Consider the following 22772-nt stretch of genomic DNA (forward strand, 5'->3'; position numbering starts at 1 on the left):
TATCAAGTCCCTGCTTTAGTGATTCGGAAACTATCATCCACTTTTCTTGAATCTGCATTCACAAACTACAAACCCAAAATAGAAAAGAGTACCAACAAAAAAGAATTTAATTTAGTAATATATATATATATATAAATATATATATATATATTGATCAAAATTGAAACTTTGATTATTTTATATATATATATATATATATATATATATATATATACCACTGACCTCGACATGAAGCTCAGTCTTGGTGGCGTTAACTCTTATATATCCAAACTTGGAAATCCTAGCCAAGCTCCAGCTATTATCCTACACATAAAAATAACACAAATTAGTTATTGAATTATTATATATGCATATTAATAATAAATAATTAATTAAGAGGGTAGCTAGGCTATACGTTTTGTGTGAAATCGTCGAGTTTAAATCCGGCCATTCCAATAACAGCATGAACCGGTGCAGTGTAGTTGGAATGATCGTATGTGTCGACTCCATTGGCATCTTTGGTGGGCATTTCCTTGCATGATCCATTATAGACGCCGCATGTTCTCTCATAGTTGTGGACATGCCCAAACAGAACCAGATCCACCTATTATAAAAGTGCATGTATATTCTTACAAATCTTGATTATAATTATTATCAACTTTATATATATATCATCTTAATACATCATATATACCAAACAATATATTATATTTTATAGAATTCTACCAAACATGATATTAATATGAATATAATACAAAAATTCCAGTCAAATATATCACACGTCATCCCATATTGCACACTAAACGAGCCCTAAGAGTTCTCCGTAGAAAAAAGATCAATATTTTATTCACATAAGATGAGTAAAACAATTCATATTAACTCCATACATAGCCTTCTAAAAACGAAAGATTTGTTGATTCTCAAACCTTATTTTGTAGTAGCAACGGCTCTACTGCATCAACGAACCAATCGTCGACGCTGGGAAAAATGGGGTTTCCAGGAGCAGATGTATACATGGGCCTGTGCCTGAACATTCATTAATTTCATCAATTAAAATTTTATAACACTATTTGCAATAAAATCCTAATTGTGATTAATAATTGGTGTAGGCTTCAGACTTACCCTGTGAATATCAGCCATGGAGTTGTTGTTCTATTCACTGCAGCCATGTCCTTATTCATCCATTCATACTGCCGAGAAGAAAAGAATGAAGTTATAACATGAAAGTGGAGTGAAGGATGAAATGAAGTTACATATATATATACCTGTTGAGAATTTAATGTCCAATTATGCTCGGTGGAAATGACAGTGAAATGAACAGGCCCTTGCTCTATGGAGTACCAGGGCTCATCCTTGGCCGCCGTCGGCATCGGAAAATAAGTCTCGTACGCAACCCCGCATTCTCCGCCTGAATCCGGGGTTGGGTAAACGGAGCCGGAGCCAATGTAGTCCCGCTCGTGGTTGCCGATGGCGGTCATGTAGGAGACTTGGGAGGCCAGAGGGGAGATGAGATGAAGGAAGAAATCCCACTCCGCCATGAAACCGGTGGCGTAGCTAATGTCGCCGATGTGAAATATAGAGTGTGCGCCGCCTGAGGATACTTGCTCTTCCATTGCTTTGATAACAGATACCGATCCAGGCTATATTTATATATATATAGTATTAATTATTTAGAGCGAGAGAGAGATGGGTTAAGTACCAAATACCCCCCAACGTTGGGGCCCCTATCGCAAATAGGACCCTATACTCAGGGTAGGCGCTGTTTACTACCTCAACGTGGCTAAACCTAAGCAAATCCCCCCTGCGTTAAGTAACCGTTGGGGGGGTATTTGGTACTTCATACCTGACTATAGGGTCCTATACGCGATAGGGGCCCCAACGTTGGGGGGGGGGGGATTTTGCTTAGGTTCAGCCACGTTGAGGTAGTAAACAGCGCTAACCCTGACTATAGGGTCCTATACGCGATAGGGGCCCCAACGTTGGGGGGTATTTGGTACTTAACCCGAGAGAGATTAATTATATGATGCAGTGGGAATGATTAATTACTTGTATGTAGTGTTCAATAGAGGAATCAAGAGGAGCCTTGCCCATATCACCATAAGCAAGAAATTTGAGGGCATCTGTTCCAGACGCAGGTGGAGTTGTCAACTTCATTTCATCACTCCATCCCACTAAATCGCTGTTCAACACAATTCAATCATCTTATTTAATTTCATCATAGATATACTTAATATTTCAACTAGCTGAAGAAAAAACCTTCCATATTTGTAGGAGTAAGAGGTGGAGGGATGAAGTCCGGTGAGTAGAGCTGAATGGATGAAACCAGGGTCATGCCATCCGAAATCAACAGCCGGACTTTCCATTGCTGAACCTGAATATATAACCACATCAAATTCATAATTACTACTCCCTCCGTCCTGAAATAAAATAAGTTCCTCTTTTTCCTTTTTGGGACGTCCCCCAAATAAGTTCATCTTTCTTTCTTTCCATTTTTGGACAACTTCCACACCACTAATAATACTCCCTCCGTCCACGAAATGAGTACTCATATTTCCTTTTACGTCTGTCCACGAAATAAGTACTCATTTCCCTTTTTGGCAAGTGTACCCACACATCTCTTTAATTAATACACTAAAAAAGTGGGACCCTTAAACTATTCACACTACACTCCATACATTTCTTAAAACCCGTGCCGTCCACAAATGGGTACTCATTTCGTGGACGGAGGGAGTACTTTATTTATTCTTACATTTAACTTTTTCACCACTCTCAATACTAATTATAACACTTTTTCACATTTTCACCACTCCCAATACTAATTATAATATATTTTTCTCCACTATCAATACACTTTACCATTTTTCCTTAAAACGCATGCCGTCCCTAAAGAGGAACTTATTTTGGGGACGGAGGGAGAGTATTTCATTTCCCCGGCCCTCAAAATATAACAAGAAATTATAAATCTTAATTATATATAATCAACATAGTTTATTCTTTTCCATAATATCCGTATAGCTGTACATCATATTGTTACGCAAATATTCCTCCGTCTCAACGAACTTGATTAATATTCTTTTTTGAGTCACTCTAACTAAGTTGATTAATTTTTTTATATGAAATAAATATAAACTAAAAAACATTTAATCATCTTAAAATAAACACTAATATCTTAAATTTCATGCCAAAAAAATTTAATTAATTAACTTTAACGGAGGAACATCTCAAAATTTAGTAAATCACATTTATATGTACTTATATATTACTCCCATTTACAACAAAGTTAAAAAGAATAAAACGAACGAACCAAACAAAATTCAAGTAAAAAAGGGGGAAAAGAAAGCGAAAATGGAAAAGGCGAATAGTTACTTGTACACATGTCAGCTTGGGAAAAGGTAGAAACTGAGGAATTTGCTGTTTGGGCATCTCCATATTGAACTTGTTGAGGACTTTGATTCCCACTCACCCACGTCAATCTCATCTGCCATTTCAAACCAAATCTCTAATTACAAACTATATATACACATATATATCAATAAAATATTGTGTGAGACTCTCTTACAACGAGACACTACGAGGTATGTTTTCTATATATCAAAAAATCATTTTTCATACAATTCAATTAGGTGAAAAGCTTTTGCATAATGTGTTGCACGGAATATATACTAACAATTTGATAATTTTATTATTTAAAAAAAGAAGAAGAAGAAGAAATGGTTGGTAGGGGATTAAGCCACTCCTTAGCTCCACGGGGGCTGCCACTGACGTACCCATGCTGGAAGCTAAACCCTGAATTTGTAATTTTCTTAACATTTAGATAATTTGGGTCTAAAAGAGCATTGTCTTAGGAATCTTGACCTTTGACCAGTAATATGTTTCAATACAAGACTCTCATTATATTTATTTCAAAATGTCACACTACATGAATTTGTTAGATTAGTTTCCAGGCTTTTGCATGACCCAATATTTGAAAAATCTAAGTTTTTTTTTTGTATAAAAAAAGTGTTAACACGATTAGGATCAGTTTCGTATTGATATTAATCAATTCGAATTTGCATAGGACCAAACATCAGTAGAAATTGAGAAATTTGATGTTTCTAAAGATATATTTCATATTTCAGAGTCATGAGTACTAGATTTCTAATACATAATCCAATAACCAATCAGAAAAATGCATAATCCAGTAAACATGTGCAATTTTAGTTATTTTTACAATAACTTTTCCAGTTTTCGTGTCGAATTCAAAAAGTTTGGGGGTTTCAACTTTCACGAAAAAAAACACGAAGATTGATAATTAAGCAATTTATCAATTAAGTTTTTTTAAGGGAAAATTGCACCTAAATACACAAACTTTGTCAAAAATCCATATTTGACGCGAAGTTAGAATTTTACATTTTAATACACCAACTTTTGCTGTTGTCCAAATTTGACACGACTTAATTCTGAAAAACTCAAAAAACAACCCATTTTTGTAAATAATTATACAAAGACCCACTTATCTTATAATTTGGGACATTTAAACCAACACAAGATATTTCCTTATGATGTTTTCTTTTAAACCATTTTAGGCGCAGATCAAAGATTAAAAGAAAATATCATAAGGAAATGTCTTGTTTTGGTTTAAATGTCCCAAATAATAACATAAGTGGGTCTTTGTATAATTATTTACAAAAATGGGTTGTTTTTGAATTCTTAAGAATTAAGTCGTGTCAAATTTGGACAACAACGAAAGTTGGTGTATTAAAATGTAAAATTTTTGGCAAAGTTTGTGTATTTTCACGCAATTATCCCTTTTTTTAATGAATAATTATGAAACCATATATCATTGGATATAGCATGACCAGATGGAAATCGGAAGTTTGGGTTATTGTTTTTAAAAATTGGAAACGGCAAATAGAGGCCGAAATCGTACAACTGATTAAAATTGACATCCTTAATTATGGAGCCGGCCAGGACCCAGTCCGATACTACCCAAATATGGGTCTAGGCAGGATTTGGGTAGGAATCGAATTGGATTCATAATTTAGGTCGGATTCGAGCCAACTTAAGCCGGGCATGCACATAGTAACTTAATATTAATATAAAATTGATATAAACTTAATTATTATATTTATAAAAATAATAAAAATAAATTTAATGAATTTGAACTGAATATTGAAAAAATAAAAAATAAATAAGAATTCATAATAATAAAAGTTGATATTATGAAAAGACAAAAAAAATCTTAACATGAAAATAAAAACAAAAATAAGAAAAATAAAAAATAGATTTATTCAAAGAAAAGATGAAAAATGAGAGAATTTTTTAAAATTTTAATTTTAAAATAATATAACATTTACATTTTAAATCAAATATTTAAATAAAATATATCAATTAAAGCTCCCATCATAATATATCTTTATATTAAATATTTTATAACTAATCAAATTATTTTTTATATTTATATAAAAATTAATAGTACTAATTTAATTATCATACTCACAAATATAATAAAATTAATTTTAACTAAATATATTTGAATTGTATATTAAAAAAATAAAAAATAATAAGAATTTACAATTATAAAATTTGATATTGTGAAAAGCAGAAAAAAAAGTTAAAAAAAATACTAATAAAAAAGAATTAAAGATACATTTTTTTTTTCAAAAAGAGGAGAAAGGAGAGAGAAATTTATAAAATTTTAATATTTAAACAAATTTAATTTGTATATTTTAAATCAAATAATTACATAAAATAAATCAACTTAAAGCTCTTATCGTGATCTTTAATTTGATATGCATATTAAATATTTTATAATTAATCGAATTTCACAATTCTGGAAAGAAATAAAACAACAAATAAAAAGTTAAAGAAATGAAAAAAAAAATATAGTTTAAACATAAACTTTTAATTTTATTATAATTAAAAAACTACCATTCAATTTTGAAATTGATTTCAAATTGAAAACTGCTTTTTTAATATAGTATTGATATCGATTGCTACCACTTTTTTTCGGTCTTATTATCGGACTTTCTTATGTCTCAAGAGTCGAGAGTATATCTGTAACTAGTATTTACTTCGTTTTGTTTTTTTTTTTTGAAATAAGATATGTACCCCTCCTTCCTTTTCAGGAAAACTATTTACTCAATTACTCCTTCGCCCTTTAATTAAAGAAAAAAAAAATTATTTACTCCTCCATCCTATCTATATAGATTTTGTTAATTTTTTTTAAACATATAGACTGATTTTTTATAAAAGTAATGTTTTTTTTTAACTCATTTACTAATATACTTTGTTTAACTTTAACATTAATTCATTACAAAAAAATAAATATGAATAGTTAGAAAGTTTGTTTATTAAACTTTTTTCTCTTTTTTTTTTAATTCGTGTACAAATTTCAATCTATCTATATATATATAATTAGGATAGAGGAGTATTAATTTCTTTTAGAGTATAGGCGTACGTTACATACATATTCCACCATCAATTAGATCATCACACATTCACACCTAGTGTTTAGCTGTCAATACACATAAGGAAATCGATCCGAACGTACTTAAATGAAATAATACTCTCTCCATTAACCTGACTTGGTTTATTTTCTTTTTAGTACAATTGTTTAGCAAAGTAAATTTGTAGCGTAAAATATGTGATTTCATATTTAATGTAGTGTAAAATAATTACTTAAAATAGAACCAGACAACATCCAAATGTATTGTGCATCAATCCTAATTAAAATTTAATTACAATTAATAAATTTTAATTAGAAATTTAATCAACTCTAATTAAAAATTAAGATTGACGAACACAAAGTTTTATCCAAAATTAATATGAAAAGTTTATCAAACAGTCTAACTAACAAATATTCAAATTCAAATTCCACATGTCTAACACAATACTCAAGTGCAACTTGAAGTGATGAAAAGATAAAAAATAATGCATTAGAAAGTAATAGAATTAGTAGACGCACCGAAGTAGCAGTGGAATCGACGCTGGCCACATGGGCATACAAGGGGTGGTTCGGGTTGGCGAAGCTAACCGGATCGGATCTTCTCAAGATGCAGGGCGTCCCAAACCCGCCGCCGAACATCACGAACTCGATGTCCGTCCGTATGTTGACAACATGGAACGACAGCGTGGCACTGCAAGTCTTCAACACACATTTTCCGGCCACTTGCACCTTGCATTCCTTCTTCCCGCACTTTAGGTATCCCGGATCATTGCTCACATATTGAGCCTACATTCAAAATACTCACATAAATTTTTGTGTTCATATATATATATATATATATATATATATATATATATATATATTTATGTTCTTATTATTTAACTTGAATTATATAGGATTCGATTCGATGCGATGAGATCGGATGTCACCCTTTCTACTATTATATTTATTATTTTAATAATATTTTTTATAAAAATAGAATTTATTAGTATAATATAATGAGTTATATTTAATTTTTATTTCAAAAATTGAAATTTAAGAAAATTAAATGCCCTAACTTTTGATTTATCACATTAATAATGAATTACTAAAAATAAATGATAAAAAATCATTATACCGTTAATAATTACAAAATTATACAAAATTAATATTGAAAAAAAAAAGATGAAAGGAAAAAAAAAGTGGAACACTAAAGTCATGAAAATGTATGGACACCCAACTTTAATTAATTGAGCGGCAATCTAAATAATTAATTGAGCGGCAATCTAAATAAATTGTTGGAAATTAAGAATCGGCTACTTTTTGGGTTGACCATTCAAGTTTCGATTTGAATTTAGCAAAATCCGAATGAAATAAAATTATTCGAAACTCTAAAAATAAAATCGAACCACACCTACGCAAAGAGACCTGAAAATGTCTTTAAAAATTATTTTTTATTATTACTTATAGTTTTATTTAAAAATTATAAACAAATTATTTAAATAAAATTAATATTATGTATATAAATACATATAAAATTCAAATTTCAGTTTTATTGGACCCAAATATCAAACCAAAGCTAACAGAAAAAATAAAAATAAAAATAAAAACCAAATTCAATATTTGGACTCAGCCCTAGCTAGCTAATTTTGGTGATTTGGGCCTATTAATGGGCAGAATTAACGAGAAAAACATGACACAAAAGAAGTAACATACTCGTAATTAAAATATAGTTAGGCAAAACGGTCTGACCTTAACAGGATAGTGGCATAGAAGAGGAAGACTGCTGAAATCACCCGTTTGTTCATACATTATTGCATTTTGCAAACACGTCTTCACACTATAACCAAACATTAATCGATATTTCATGTGTATATAAATTCATGAGATGATTGAGAAAGAGCACGTACTCGGAGTGAGAAGGGGAGATCATGGCCACCCAATCGTTCTCGGAAGGCAGCAAAACTCCGGTGATGTTGACCGTCACGTATTCATCGTCCGAGAGGCTCGGGTTGGACGTCACGTTCACCTTGAGGTATGGGTTCGGGTCGGGGCAGTCCAGCAGCTGCCTCCGGTTGAGGAGCCGGAACTCCGATATCGAGGTGTGGTTGCGGAGCTCCGCCGTGGATCGGAGCAGCCTTTCCGGCAGGGAGGAGGCGTCTGTGTTTGCGGCGAAGAAGAATATTGAGAATATTGTTAGAACCCTAAATGAAAGGCTTGGCATCTTGATGATCATCAAAACTTGAGGAAATTAAAGGGAATGATGGAGAGGGAGTTTTATAGGAACTTATTACTTATGTCATATATATGTGTTAAAGCGCCAAACTTTAAGTAGATTTTTTATGAATTGAGAAAAAAATAACAAAACGTAAATGAGTTTATTGACGCCTAGATATACGAATTTTGGGTCTATTTTAGTTTTTTCCACAAACTTTGAAAGTTGTCAAAAAAATACATGAAGTTTGACTAAATATTTTGTTTAGATAATTCTCAAAATTCGTGGAAAAAAATAAAATGTGTTAAAGTTCGTGTATTTTTTGATAATTTTCAAAATTTGTGGAAAAAAAAATCAAAATGTGTCCAAAGTTCGTGTATTTAGGAGCCAATAACCCAACATAAAATTAGTTACAATTAATTTAATTTTTAACTATATTAGCATACAAAAGATAGATTTCTAGGTTAATATACATCTTGAGATTATATTAATGAAATACACTTACATACAAAACTTAAATAATATTCGTATTTAATTTAAAAAATATTAGTTAAAAATTAATTATGCGATTGCACGTTAAAGTTTTTAATTGCATTATATAAGGATTTACATTTATTAAAGAGTTGTATATTAACTTCAAAACTTTAGGGTTTATTTATATGATATGCGCATTAATCTCTTTAATATATATATATATATATATATATATATATAATTGATGAGAAAAAAAAATTGTAATAAGAAAATTAATTAGTAATCGTTTCTTTCACCAATTATGCATCTTCTTCGCTTAAAATTAAATTCTATAGAGAGAGGTTGCCATAGATCACGTTAGAAATAGAACATTGACACACACACACACATGTACATATTAAATACTACATTTTTGGTAATTAGGATTGATATATGGGTATTAATTATAATTATAGGAGGAAAGCATGCTATAACATGCATGATTAATGGATTATTTTCCTTGTTGTAATGTTGATAATACTTAGGTGGTTAAGTGTCGCAGTAGTTGCGTGTTTCATTAATGGTATATGCTAATTCCTCAGAGTTATCAGCTAGCCTTCTTGTTCAAACTCATTTAATTCTGCCGATTCATCTCTTCCAACTATTGATACCTAAATCACTATCTCCACGATTACATGAAATAAAAAATAACAGCTCTGAATTTTGTTGTTATTAGCTAGGTTTTAGATACGTTTGGGCCGATTAATTTCAACTAATAAGCCATGAAGAATTGATATCTAAAGTCCTTGAAATGAACTACTCGTACACAATTTAATCAAATGATAACGACCGAATAATTAACCGCAAAATAAGTTAACAAGCCAATTAATTTCTTAGTGGTGTAGAGTTTAGAAAATTCGTAAAAATGCATAATTGATGATATAAATGAATCTTATGAGTTATGACATTCTGAAGCCTATGATAGGAACTTTCTAGAAATTACAGATCTAACTTATGGGCTTGGCGAAAAATATGGAACTTGGAGTGTTGGTGCATGATATGGTAATTAGAGCATCTGCATCGGTTACACGATAGCTGCCTACTCGTGTAAGGCTGCTATCGTGTAAGCCGATGCAGCCCACACTTACACGAGGGCTACACGTTCTATCGTGTAGCCCTTACAACCGTTGAAAATAGGCGCGTGTTGTACACGCGCCTTTAAAAAAAAATGAATTTTGAATTTGAAGGCAGCTTTGACTGCCTCGGTTTCCGTGCCAAATTTGACCGTTCATTTATTTTATTTTTAAAATTTTTTCTTCTCTTTATATTCCATCTTCCTCCTTCTTCTTTCTCACTTTCTGTGATATCCAGACCTTTTCATAGAAAATATAGAAAAAAAAAATAAAAAATTTAGTATACTATTGATACACGCCCGATATTTAACAATTATATTATATTAAGGAAATTGATATAGATATACTCTCAATATTTTTTTTTATTATTATCGATCGATTTAAATTTTAATCCATTGCCAAATTATGTGAGAAATATTATAACTAATATTCCTCGTTTTATTTAATCATTTACCCATCATCTAGCTTGTTTATTATTATTTTGAGTCGAAGGCCCAAATATATGTTAATATATTTTAAATAGTTATGTGATAATTTTTGGTGCCTTTAAGCCCAAACAATTGTGGACTTGAAATTTTATTTTATTAAGGCCCAAAATAGTTACTGCAGCGTGAGAGGGTGTATGATTACAATCTGACAAGATCAGATTTCTTTTCCTACTGCCAACATCTTTACATCTATCGAGAAATCATTTTCTTTCAAATCTGCCCAAACCCTTCCTCTTCCCAACACTTCACTTTGCTGATATCTTTTTCACTCTTCCCCTTTTTAAATAACCACCCTTGACCCACTAGAACATTCTCACTCTTTTGCATCAAATCTGCAGTAACTTCATCTTCCTCCTTTCACTTTCTCACTTTCACTACACATACTTTTCAACTCAAAAAGGGCAGAATCTTCACTATTTTATTTCTACTTCAGGAATTCAAGACCGCAACACATTCTGATCAAGGTAGTATTTTATTCTTCGCTGTTACAAATCCACCAACCTTCATTTTGTCTCTTTCATTAAAATATATAGTGCTTTCATCCTTGTTACAACAAAACAACAAAATACAGTCAACCAAACAAATCCGAAACAAGGTTTGTTTTTTTCCATACTATAAACCTTGCATTTTCTTACCACTGCACTTTGATAAAATCTGGACTTAGAACTCAAATTCCTAGACCACAACAAGGACTTTGGCATGATTTTGCTCTCTGTACTGCCTTGAACTAATAAAATAAATACAAGAGAAAGAAGAAGCAAAGAATCGAATCTGCACCAAACCTTCACCAAGGTTCAATTTTTCTTCAAAATTCTATCTTCCTTTAAGAACAAACCTTTCTTCTTCCTTTGGACTGGGTTTGAATCGTCGAAAAGAGGGATTTTCGTTTCCCTTTGATGGTGGCCGGAGAGAAGGGGGTCTTCTGCCCCGGTGGTGAGGACGGCGGCGGCACGGCGGCTTTCAAGACGCCGTTGCTCGACCGGCCACGAGGGAGAAGGGAGAGCCGGCTTTGGCAGCAGCACTGCTGTGGTGAAATCGTCGCCTAGGTGGCTGACCACCACATGCAGAGGGAGGAATGATGGAGAGGGCTGGGCCGTGAGAGGAAGCACCGGAGGTCGGCGGTGGCGCGGCCGGAGGCCAGGCGCGCTGCCTGCTACGAAAACAGCAGCAGCAGCGGCAGCCTTCCTCGGCCGTCCGCCGCAGAGAACGCAAAGGAGAAGGGTGGCGCGAGGCGGCTGCACTATGCCAAAAACGCACATACATAACACTGCATAGATAACGGTTTTTGAAAAAACCGTTATCTATGTGCGCCTTTTTTATAATAGATAACGGTTTTCGAAAAAATCGTTATCTATGTATTGTTATGTATGTGCATAGATAACGGTTTTAAGTAATGCGTTATGTATTAGTGTTATCTATTAGTCACAAAGATAACAGTACTTCGGAACCGTTATCAAAAGCGATATATATGTGCGTCTATTATAACGGTTATTTCTACTGTTACGAAAACTGTTATGTAAGAACATGGATACATAACGCTAAGCCTGAACCGTTATTTTATCCGTTATCTATGAGCTATTATTTTTATAACGACAATGTAAGCGTTAGGAAAACCGTTATATATGACTGTTTTTAACAACGATTATTCCGTCCGTTACGAGGACTGTTATGTATGTGCATCATTTTTTTTATCAATTCATTTTTTGAAAATCATAATATATATATTTTCTTAATCAAAAACATTTTTATCTAAACATTAAAAATAAGAGAAAATTATTTTAAATTATTATTTTAATGGATTAAAAGTAAAAAATATTACTAATTTTCATATTAGAAATTTAATTAACGGTTATGAGAATTTTTTTTTTCATTTTTTCCAATTTTGTGTAATTTTTTTAAAACCATAATATCTATTTTTTTAAACAAATACATGTTTATCTAAAAATAAAAGTATAAAAAATTATTTTCAAATTTGTATTTAAATAAACTATAGTTAATTTTAATTATTAAAACTAAAATAATTTTAAATAAACTATGAGTGTTAAGTATGTTAATTTATTAATTTATGTTATATATTAAATTTTAATATCACTACAAGTTTCTAATGATCTCTCTCTCTCTCTCTCTCTCTCTCTCTCTCGTTCGCCTACCCCGTCCCCAATCCGCCTTGTTGCCTCCCCCAGTCTGGCGCGTCTCCGGCAGCATCCTCCAGTCGGACGCGCCCCCGATCTGACTCTCTGTCTGCCCCGCCCCTTAATCTACCTCTTTCTCCCATCAAATCCTCCACCACGCTGTCTCCTCCCTACATGCCTTGCTTCCATCCGTCTCCCCCGGTCCGCCTAACCACCATGACGCATGTCGCGCTGTCGTCGGATGTGCAGGAGGACGGAACCCCCTACATCGGCGGCGCTGAGCGGGAGGAGTCTCCAGATTTTAAGCTTTTTGTGGGGAATTTGCCGTTTGATGTTGACAGCGCTGCGCTTGCCAACTTGTTTCAATAAGCCGGAAGTGTGGAGGAGGTTGAGGTGAGTCTATTTGTCTGGTACTCATTGAGATGCGTGATTTTGGTATTCAATTTCGTGAATTTGAATTTGGAATGCTCTGTTGCTTGTTGGTTACTTGAAAAGGAATATATTAGGGTTCAGTTTTCAGAATCTCAAATTCTAAATTTGTATTGTTAACTGTGAGTGATGAATATATTGCTTAATGTCAGTTCTGTTTATTTGACTAGCTAAATTGAAATTTTGTATGGTTAGAGTGGTAGTATTTATACCTGGAATTGCTCTTTCATCCGCCATTGTTGCCTTTACTGTGAGTTCTCTTTGCTTGTTCTAGATGACAGAATTGTATAAGCTTTGCAATTAGTTATGTATATTTGTTGGTAATTGGGTTTTAGTTGATTATTTAATGGTGGAGAAGGAATTTCATTATGGGGATATAATCAAGGGCTAATTGACTAACATGCATCTGAAGGTATAACTCCAGTTGTTTAGAGTTAAGGTGGTCGAAGAGTTTGGTTGGAGTTAGGTGTCTCTATTGTTGGTCTACAGCTGGAAGCAAATTGAGATATCAATTAGTCTACGAAGAAAAGAAACAGAAGTTTCTTGCTTAAGGCTTGATGACTAACATGCACACTATGCTAATTAATTGAAGAACAGAGACAAAGAAATTTTCCTTTGGATCTATTTGGGAAAAATTATAAAATGGAGCCAATAGGTTTGGACTTAAGTTTTGGATTCACACCTTTGCGTGTTTGTAATTACGATTTTTCTGGCTTTCTCTGAAGTGATTGTAAGGTGTCGAGTTTGCAATTTATGTGATGTAAAATTAAGATGTTAGGACTTAATGTTAAGCGGGCATGAGAAAATAGGCAGACAAATGGAGCACTAGGGGTCAGTGTGGGTGCAAGTGGAAGAAGTTATTTTCCTCATCACCTGTACTGGCATTGGGTTAATGCTGCCAGGCCCTTTAATGAAAAGTACTAGTGAAATAATAGTGTCAGAGTTGATCTGCCCAAGCAGTTCTTCATGGCCATCTGTTTGTTATGCAATTGCTCCATCTAAGTTTGATCACGCGAATGATTTACTGCCATATTGTACTTTTGAATGTCTCACATTAAATGTTGATCACAATCTTGTTATCCTTCTCCACAATAACTTATGGGGTTTAGTGTATGACCATTTAACTGCATAGTGTCATGAGCAATTGTGAAACTCGATTCCTGAACAAAATTTTTGGCAATGATTACCATGTATTCTTCTTGTTCACAAATTTATTTGACTTGGTCATAAATTTATTTGACTCAGTTTCACATGTTGCACCTATTATGCTCATCCAAGGCCTTTGTTAAACCATTTGTTTTGGTGTTCTTGATTTGCTTTGAACATTTGGAACTATATGCTTCCTTCAGAAACTCGCATCAAATTGAAATATTCTGTAGGTTATTGTAGAATGTCGAGTCTTTGAAATTAGAGCATGAGAAAAGGGCAGCAGCTCTCAGAAAGTTAGAGATAAAGAATGCTGATTATATCAAGACTGAAAAGGCGAAAAAGGAAGTCGAGAAGTTGGAATCACAGATGATGGTTGTTGTGCAAGCTATTGAGACTGCCTCCATAGAGATAATCAAATTGAGGGAATCAGAGCTTTAACTTCAACTTCTTCAGCTTGTCAAGGGGTATGTCTTCTCCATTGTTGCCTTGTGTTCGGATACAAGTGAATAATACTCTTCCAGTTCACTTGTTATTGGTTTTTGAATTTATTTGGTGATAATAAGAGATTCTGCTATATGATCCTATATATGATTACAGGGAAGACTTCAGGAAGCAATACAAAGAAAAACATCCTAACAACAAATCAGTTGTTGCTGGTAGTAATTACTGCTTTTTATGATTTTGCTTATGTTCTTTTTTAGATCATGGAGTATCTTATACAATTAATGTAATGTGTTTAGGTTGGTAAAGCTGGTGGTGATAGGTGGAAGTCAAAAAATCAAGCTTGAGATGAATTTCTTGAGGTTTTCTATACCGAAGCTTCAATGTCACAGAGCATGTTGTGTTTACATTCTTACATTCTTGAAGGTATGATTGTGGCACAGAGCAATTCTGCGCATTGCTCTATATTCTTGCATATATGCTTTTTAAGTGTTTATCTCCTCATTTATGATGCTCTACATTGTGATTCTTGGTTGGCTCTTTGTATGATTGTGGCAGGTTTGTGGTGGATTAAATGAGTCGTACGTTGAGCTGAAGAGTTTTGTGAATTCACAAGAAAAGTTGTACCAGATGGCTAGCTAGTTTCATATTTAATATGTTTAGTATTTTTGTAAGGCATAATAGTATTAGATAGAGCAGTTGATGAATTTTGACTATATTCAAATGGTGTATGAATTCTTTTTTATGATAATAATATATGAATTTTGATTATTTTGTTTAGAATCATTTCTATTTATTGAAATAGAAAATAAAGAAAATTGTGAAAAATAAAAAATATGTTGAAATCTAAGAAAGCATACATAACGGTAAAGAATTGTTATGTATAATTGTAAAGATAACGTATAAAAATTAACTTTTATAACAGTCAGAACCGTTATATAACGTAAATAATTGTGTTATGGATTTGGATCATACTGTCATGTAAAATACTATAGATAACGGATTTTCTCCGTTATGTATTTCGATCATACCGTTATGTAAAATACTATAGATAACGGATTTTCTTCGTTATGTATTTGGATCATACCGTTATGTAAAATACTATAGATAACGGATTGTCTCCGTTATGTATGAGCGCCACATACATAACACCACTATACTTAACGCAAGTTTTTTCGCATAGATAACGGATAAAATCCGTTATGTATGCGCGTGTTTGGCGTAGTGCTGGCAGCTGACGGCTGACGGCGAGTCCCGCCGAAGTGGCTGCAGCGGGGCGGCGGCGCGACTGGACTGGAGAGGGAGGCCGAAGGAGCGAGAGAGGGAGAGAGGCGTGAGTTGAGGGGGAGAAAGGAGAGAAAGAGAAAGCTTGTATTTCTTTTATATTTTATTTTATTTACTTTTAGGGTTAATTTAAGTTTTTAATTGATTTGGGCCTTGTTTCAAAATCTGATGGGCTCTTTGGCATGGGCCGAATTTCTCAAATTATTTGGGCTATATATGTATGTATATATATATATATATATATATATATATATATATATATATATATATATATATATATGGTTCAATTCAATAGAAAAGAACCCCTTACATTAAGAATTAAGAACAAATCTATACCATTCAATCTATTTGATCCAACGCACCAGATTTAAGGAATTAAATGGTTTAATTTATTTTGTATCAATATGGAAATTAATATTCTGATCGAAAAGGAGATATATGTCTTTTTAGTTGAGTAAGATTTGGGAAAGTTTCATCAAATCCCACCATTTTCGCTCTTTCAATGTTTATGGAGTTGATTAACAGATTTCGACGAATCTATTTCTTTGAAATCCTGAATAATATCTTCTTAATCTTTTTTGATCGAAACGTTGTTTTTTGTTCGGCGCGTGATGGATGTCGAGAACTCTAAAGGTTTTTTTTTTGCTTATTTTTTGTGTTCGGCGCGTGATGGATATCGACGATTAAATTTGTTTATGAAACTATGATTCATGATTTTTTGATTGTGTCTATATTGCTAGGATTAATGTATTTCAACGATTTCTTAACTTTCAGAACTCATAAATGTTAGAAATCTCTTTGAAATAAGATCTGGTGTTCGTCGAATATGTCCATGGGTAGCGTGTAGGGATGGCAGTGGATCTTGGACCCGGTCCAGATCCGTGGATCCAGATCCGTTTTTACGGATTTGGATCTCAATTTTTTGGACCCGACGGATCTGGATCTCAGTTTTGAAAACGGATCTGGATCTGGATCTTGAAATTTTAAATCCGGATCCGGCCCAGATCCGACCCGTGGATCCGTTTTATTTTATATTTTTTTTTTATATTTTATATTTAGTTTACTAATAATATTAACTAAATTAAAAATAATAAATAAATTATATTCAAAAGAATAAAAACTAAAAGTAATTAGATAAAAGTATTTTGTGTTATATTTTTCATGATGGAAAATAGATGTTGTTGATTTTGTGAATTTTTTTTAATTTAATTTAAAAATAGTAGATCCATGGATCTGGACCCGTGGACCCGCGGATCTGACGGATCTGGATCTGGATCCAAAATTTTTAGATCCACGGATCTGGATCTGGATCTGGATCTAGTATATGAAAACGGATCTGGATCTGGTATTGGCCAGACCCGGTCCAGATCCGGCCCATTGCCATCCCTAGTAGCGTGATTGATAAAGGAAACTTTTTTGGCTTAATTATGTTTTTCTTCTATTGAATTGGGAAGTTATGATTCATATATCCATGGCTAGGCAGAATGATAAAGGAAGAATCTTAGGAGAAAGGTTCATTACAGAAGCGAAAAAAATCAACAAAATAGGAGAAAAGTTCAACAACGTTGTGAACGATAAATGAAAAATGTACATAAACTTATTGTGAACGATAAACGAAAAGTTCGACAAAGTTCATTACATTATTGGGCTTAGTTTATGTTTTTGTTGACTGAATAATTCTATATATTCCCTGCTAATACTGACGGGCTCACTACCCGAACCACCATTCTTGCCCTTGCCGGGCGCTTGCTTCTTCTCCCGCAGCCTCAAATAAGTTTCATAACTATCCTTTTTCGGAAGAAGATTCATCTTGGGGTGCGACATCACGTAGTCTGCATAAGCCCGTTCATCCAAAGTCAAATCCTGTAGAGCCGGGTGAAAACTGTTGTAGAATTGGGGTAACCAACATACATACACACCCAAGGTCTTCTCATACATACACACCCAACCAACGACACTATGATCCGCCCTAAGGACTGTAACAGGTGCGTGAAGGCTAACCCATTTAGGTATGTTGTATAATATTCGAAGGTTATACATTTGGTTTATGTTGGTGAATTTTGATGGATGTTCGCTATTTTATTTAACACACCGCAAGTGTACGGGTGCAATTGTGTATAGCAGTGACAAGGTCGAATCCACAGGGACTAATGGTTATCAATGCCTATTCTTAATTACTTTACTCTATCTGGAAAAACGAATCTTAAAGGTTTGATTTTGGAAAACAAACTTAAATTAAAGTAAAGAAACACTGAAAAGAAATCAAGCTGTGAAAATGCGAAGCAACAGAAGAAAGAGAGTTTCCCAAGGCAAAGGTTTCAACAGATTCTCCTAACTAACATGTTTGATTCAATTAATGAGATAATTCCTAAGGTAATCTCAAAGTTAATTCATACCCACTCCCGTGGCATACAAATCGTTGATTACATGCAAGGTTACCATCCCTGGATCACACTTCTAACATGTAACTCCTAAAAGTACCTAGGATTAAAGCCTTCACAATTATTAATTCCCTTTAGAATTAAAATAAATGTGTTCTATGTTCTTAGTTCAGGTAAAAATTATCATCTCCCGATCTCAAATTAAAACCTATGATTATGCTAAATTGGTGATCAAGCAATAAAGCAAACAATTACAACAAGAACAAGAACATAAAAATGAATAGAAATCTCAATTAATTGAATCAACAGTCAGAAATTCGAATCATGTTTACTCCCTAAACCCTGGGAAAAAGAAATCTAGCCACACATAGACATATGACTAACAATCAAAATCTCAATAAAACTAATGAACATTAAACAATAAAAAACCGTAGTGAAGTCGAGAATCTTCAGTCTTGCTCTTGCTTCGTGTCTCACAGCTCTCAGAAAAAATAAAAATGATCAAAAAGTGCTTGGAATAAGCTAAAGGGTGGTATTTATATGCCCTAGGTCTTCTAGCCCGAAAATACTCCCAAAAGTCGCATTTTAGGTGAAATCCGGAAAATTGGGCAAAATTCGGCGCCTCGCGCGGCCTCGTCGCGCGGCCGCATGGCCTGCCCGCGCGGCCGCGCGCCTGGCCCGCGCGATCGTCCAGAGATTTCTGCATCGTCGCGCGGCCGTGTCATGCGGCCGCATGCCCGGACCGTGCGACCTCCCGTCGCCCGTTCTCGCGTGCGGCCACGTGTCTTCCGACACGCGGACTTCCCGACGCCCGTTCTTGCTCATCCGATGCCCGATTTAAGCCCCGTTTGCGCCTATGGACTCGTCTCTTCACGTGCTTCATTAGTCTTCATCCAAAATCTTCACAAATCAAGTCCAAGAGCCTGCAAAAACAACACGAGCACGGACGAGTAGTCTATTCCACAAAATTTAACAAATCAAACCAAAGACACTCAAGAACTCAATGAAATCACCCAAAAACTACGAATAAACGCGACAAAGGAGATGGAAAATGCATGTAGAACAACCCCCCAAACTTAAACCATTGTCCGTCCTCGGACAAAAACAAAGATGAACCACAGTTGAATCGACAAGAGCGCAGAGAAAAGTGGATAACCTTGTGGCTTCAGATTTATCAACAAAAACAACAGCATGCATTTGTGTCTCCTATCATCAAGATATGACACTCATGACAAACTTCAAATTATGGTCTCAATGACTCGCAATCCTCACCAAAAAGATAAAGAATATACGAACTCTCAACTCTCAAGTGTATCAATAAAAAAGGACGTGCATACGCTCAGTTCAAGCTAAACATGTATTCATCCATAAGCTTGTCCATCGTCTCACCTCTCCACCACTAAATGTGTGCTCCTATAACCAAGATCAAAAAGGTCTTTATTGAAGGTTGTAATGTAGGCTCTTTGGTAAGGTAGGATATGTTTGGCTAAGTGACTCAAAGATGCAAATCAAAGTAACATCATCACCAACCTTATAGCATTCTTGCTCAATTCTATCTCCACCTTTCACAAAACCAAAATTTTTCAATATATAATCCACCACAACACAACAATTATCTCCCATGACGTTATGACCTTCTAATGCATCCTATGTACCCATTTTTTCAATTTTTTTCTTTTTTTTTCTTTTCTCTCTTTTTTTTTTGTTTTTGTTTTTTTTTTTTTTGTAGACTTGTAGGATACTAGTATTTTTTTTCCAATCAAAGACAAAGTTCATAAACCATGATCACACACCTCCACAAACCAACTATCCCATAACAACAAACTCCAAGCTCCCACCCACGGCTAAACCAAATAAAATGGATAATAAAAGCTCAAAGGGGCGAAACTAGGATCATATAGAGTAAAAGGACAAGTATGGAATATATGGGCTAGCAAAGATGGCCTTCTATCATCTCACAGTTATTAAGCACACTATGTGACCTCGAGGGAGAAACCAAGATAAGTTCTAGAGAGAAACAAGCATGCTTGAACAATCACTCAAGAAACAGAAATAAGACTGTGGAAAATAGTGACAGTCAAGGCTCAAATCTCACAGCTTATATCATTGATTGCGAACACATAGAGACCATGCTTATCATTTATCAATCATGCTCAATCTCAACAATATCAACACAAACACATGCAGTTTCACCAGTTCAAAGCAGAAATCATCATAGGCCAGTCATCCAACTAATCCATGCACATCTCATCTTTTCACCAAGGCATCAACACAGAGTGACAAATAAAAGCAAGACTAACAACTTCTCAACAAAGCAACGACTCTAACCAAAGCAAACAAGACTCAAAACAACTAACACAAACTAAAAAGAAGCAAAGCATAAAGATAGAGTGCCCATACGGACTCTTGGGGCACGTCGCCCCCTGCTTCATAAGCTGCTTCCTCCTCTGCAGCCTCGTCTCTTGCAACTGCCCGTCCTGCCTGTGCTGCCGGTGCGCGCTGGACTATGAGGTTGAGGTGCTCCGGGGTGTTCATCAGCCAGTTTGAGCGATCCGCTACATCCAGCACAGTAGTCAAGTGCGGGTTGGGCAATGGAAAGTACAGCTTAGGCTTCAAGACCCAATATACGTTCCGGCCACCCGCGATGTGTCCCGCTGCTTTTAACACCTTGAAATCCACCAAGATATCTTGAGAAACCGCGGTCTCCGTGATCTCAAGTTCCAAGTCGTGAGCAAGGGCGGTGACAAATCCTCCAATGCCAATGGAGGCGGTCGGGGAGGTGAGTGGACTGTGAAACTGATCCAGCAACTGAGGAGCTAAGTCAATCCTGTCACCTCTGAGCATACACTTGAGATGGAGCAACTCGTCAGATCGCATGTTGCCCACATTTTCTTGGGCAAAGTAGTTGTACGCCATCACCCGGTGTAGATAGCGGAAGACCGGATTTCTCAAAGCTTTTGCCGTTGCACGGCCGGTAACGAAGTGCTTGTTGTCCTCAAGAGTCAAGTCAACCATGGCGGCCCAGAACGTCTGCGGTTGAAAACCGGCAATACCATAAACCCCGCTCTGCGGACTTTCAAGAACGTCATTGAAATTATTACAAGTAAGCGTGTAGTCCTGGTTGAGCAAGCGGAAGGAGCACTCTGTAGGAATGGTACGATCATAAGTGATCTTCAGAGTCGACAAGAACTTGATCGTGAGAATCCGATAGGTGAGCCAATTCCTTGTGAAGACCTTTTGAAGTCCTACGCGATCGACCATGGCCCAAACATCATCCTGGATGCCCAACTTCGCCAAAGTAGTTGGACATATGTACTTAGTGGGCTTGACCGGGATGTGAATGAGTTTCTCCCAGTTCTTGTGAGAGGCATCATCAGGGAGTTCAACACTGAAGTGAGCCGGTGAGAACTCCGAGACCGGCTGCGCCGCACGGCTGCTTCTTGAGGACGAGCCAGTGGCCGGGCCCTTTCCTTTGGCAGCCCGGGTTGCTTTCCCTTTTGGTGGCATGCTGGAAATACTGAAAAATCCAAACACGCTGCATTAGAAACGATCCTCCAAACTTAAATTACACACAAGAAAAATAAAACCAAGGCACATCAACCCACCACCTAACATATCAAAATAATTCAAAGGCCAAACTCATGTGTTGCTTATGCATAAAATATGTAGCATGTGAGTAAAAACATAAGCTAAAACAATATAGAGCAAAGGAATAAGGCCAAAGAATATCATCCCCCACATCATAGCATAAGAACCAAATCCACACCAAGAGCTCAAATTGACCAACAATTAAGTTTACCCATGATAAATAAGACATTCCTAAGCATAAATTCGTCCAAATACAAGCATAGGATCAAGAGAAATCAAGAGAAAACGAGAAATCCCCAAATTCAGCCCTAGTTTGGAACTAAGAAAATAAATCATGAAAAAAAAACAAAACAATCGGTCAAAAGCTAGTAAATCATGCCAAGAATTGAAAAACATAAGTAATTGGGGCAAGAAAAACATACCTTGGATGGATTGGATGTAAGAAATTAAGAGAAAAATATGAATTGGGGTGTTAGTGGGAGAAAAGTGGGTGTTGTGTGTGTAAAAATCGTGAAAAAATGGAGAAATAAGGGTAAAAGATGGGCTGGGCGGGTCGAGGCACGGGTCGCAGCCGGGTCCGGGTCGCGCGGGCACGTCGCGCGGCCGCGCCCCTGGACCGCGTGAGCCTCCCAGAATTGTTTTCTTCGTCGCGCGGGCGTGTCGCGCGGCCGCATGGCGGGACCGCGCGACCTCG

The 22772-nt window shown here is 35.2% G+C and overlaps 2 protein-coding genes across 10 annotated transcripts; one reads left to right on the forward strand and one right to left on the reverse strand.

Moving 5' to 3' along the window:
• Positions 1 to 2: 2 nt before the first annotated feature.
• LOC131002325 (probable inactive purple acid phosphatase 27) lies at positions 3 to 8792 on the reverse strand. Its single transcript, XM_057928815.1, has 12 exons — positions 8296 to 8792; positions 8138 to 8225; positions 6926 to 7192; positions 3346 to 3457; positions 2236 to 2350; positions 2026 to 2158; positions 1245 to 1619; positions 1102 to 1169; positions 906 to 1005; positions 395 to 583; positions 223 to 303; positions 3 to 65 (listed from the first exon to the last, which is right to left on the reverse strand). Exons 1-12 carry the CDS (start codon positions 8619 to 8621, stop codon positions 3 to 5), a joined length of 1917 nt encoding a protein of 638 aa, XP_057784798.1. The 5' UTR covers positions 8622 to 8792.
• A 3976-nt stretch (positions 8793 to 12768) lies between these two features.
• On the forward strand, positions 12769 to 15596 carry LOC131002313 (uncharacterized). Of its 9 annotated transcripts, none has more exons than XR_009094250.1 (5): positions 12769 to 13199; positions 14585 to 14848; positions 14982 to 15040; positions 15125 to 15251; positions 15384 to 15596. XR_009094250.1 is itself a non-coding variant. In XM_057928810.1 (3 exons), exons 1-3 carry the CDS (start codon positions 13030 to 13032, stop codon positions 15465 to 15467), a joined length of 381 nt encoding a protein of 126 aa, XP_057784793.1. In that variant the 5' UTR covers positions 12776 to 13029; the 3' UTR covers positions 15468 to 15596. The 9 variants fall into 9 exon arrangements, 1 of the variants encoding a protein (XP_057784793.1); XR_009094248.1 differs by having other exon boundaries at positions 14625 to 14848; XR_009094249.1 differs by having other exon boundaries at positions 12776 to 13199; positions 14615 to 14848.
• Positions 15597 to 22772: the final 7176 nt, after the last annotated feature.

The sequence above is a fragment of the Salvia miltiorrhiza genome, unplaced genomic scaffold, assembly GCF_028751815.1.
Source record: "Salvia miltiorrhiza cultivar Shanhuang (shh) unplaced genomic scaffold, IMPLAD_Smil_shh fragScaff_scaffold_107_1, whole genome shotgun sequence".
Lineage (NCBI taxonomy): Eukaryota > Viridiplantae > Streptophyta > Magnoliopsida > Lamiales > Lamiaceae > Salvia > Salvia miltiorrhiza.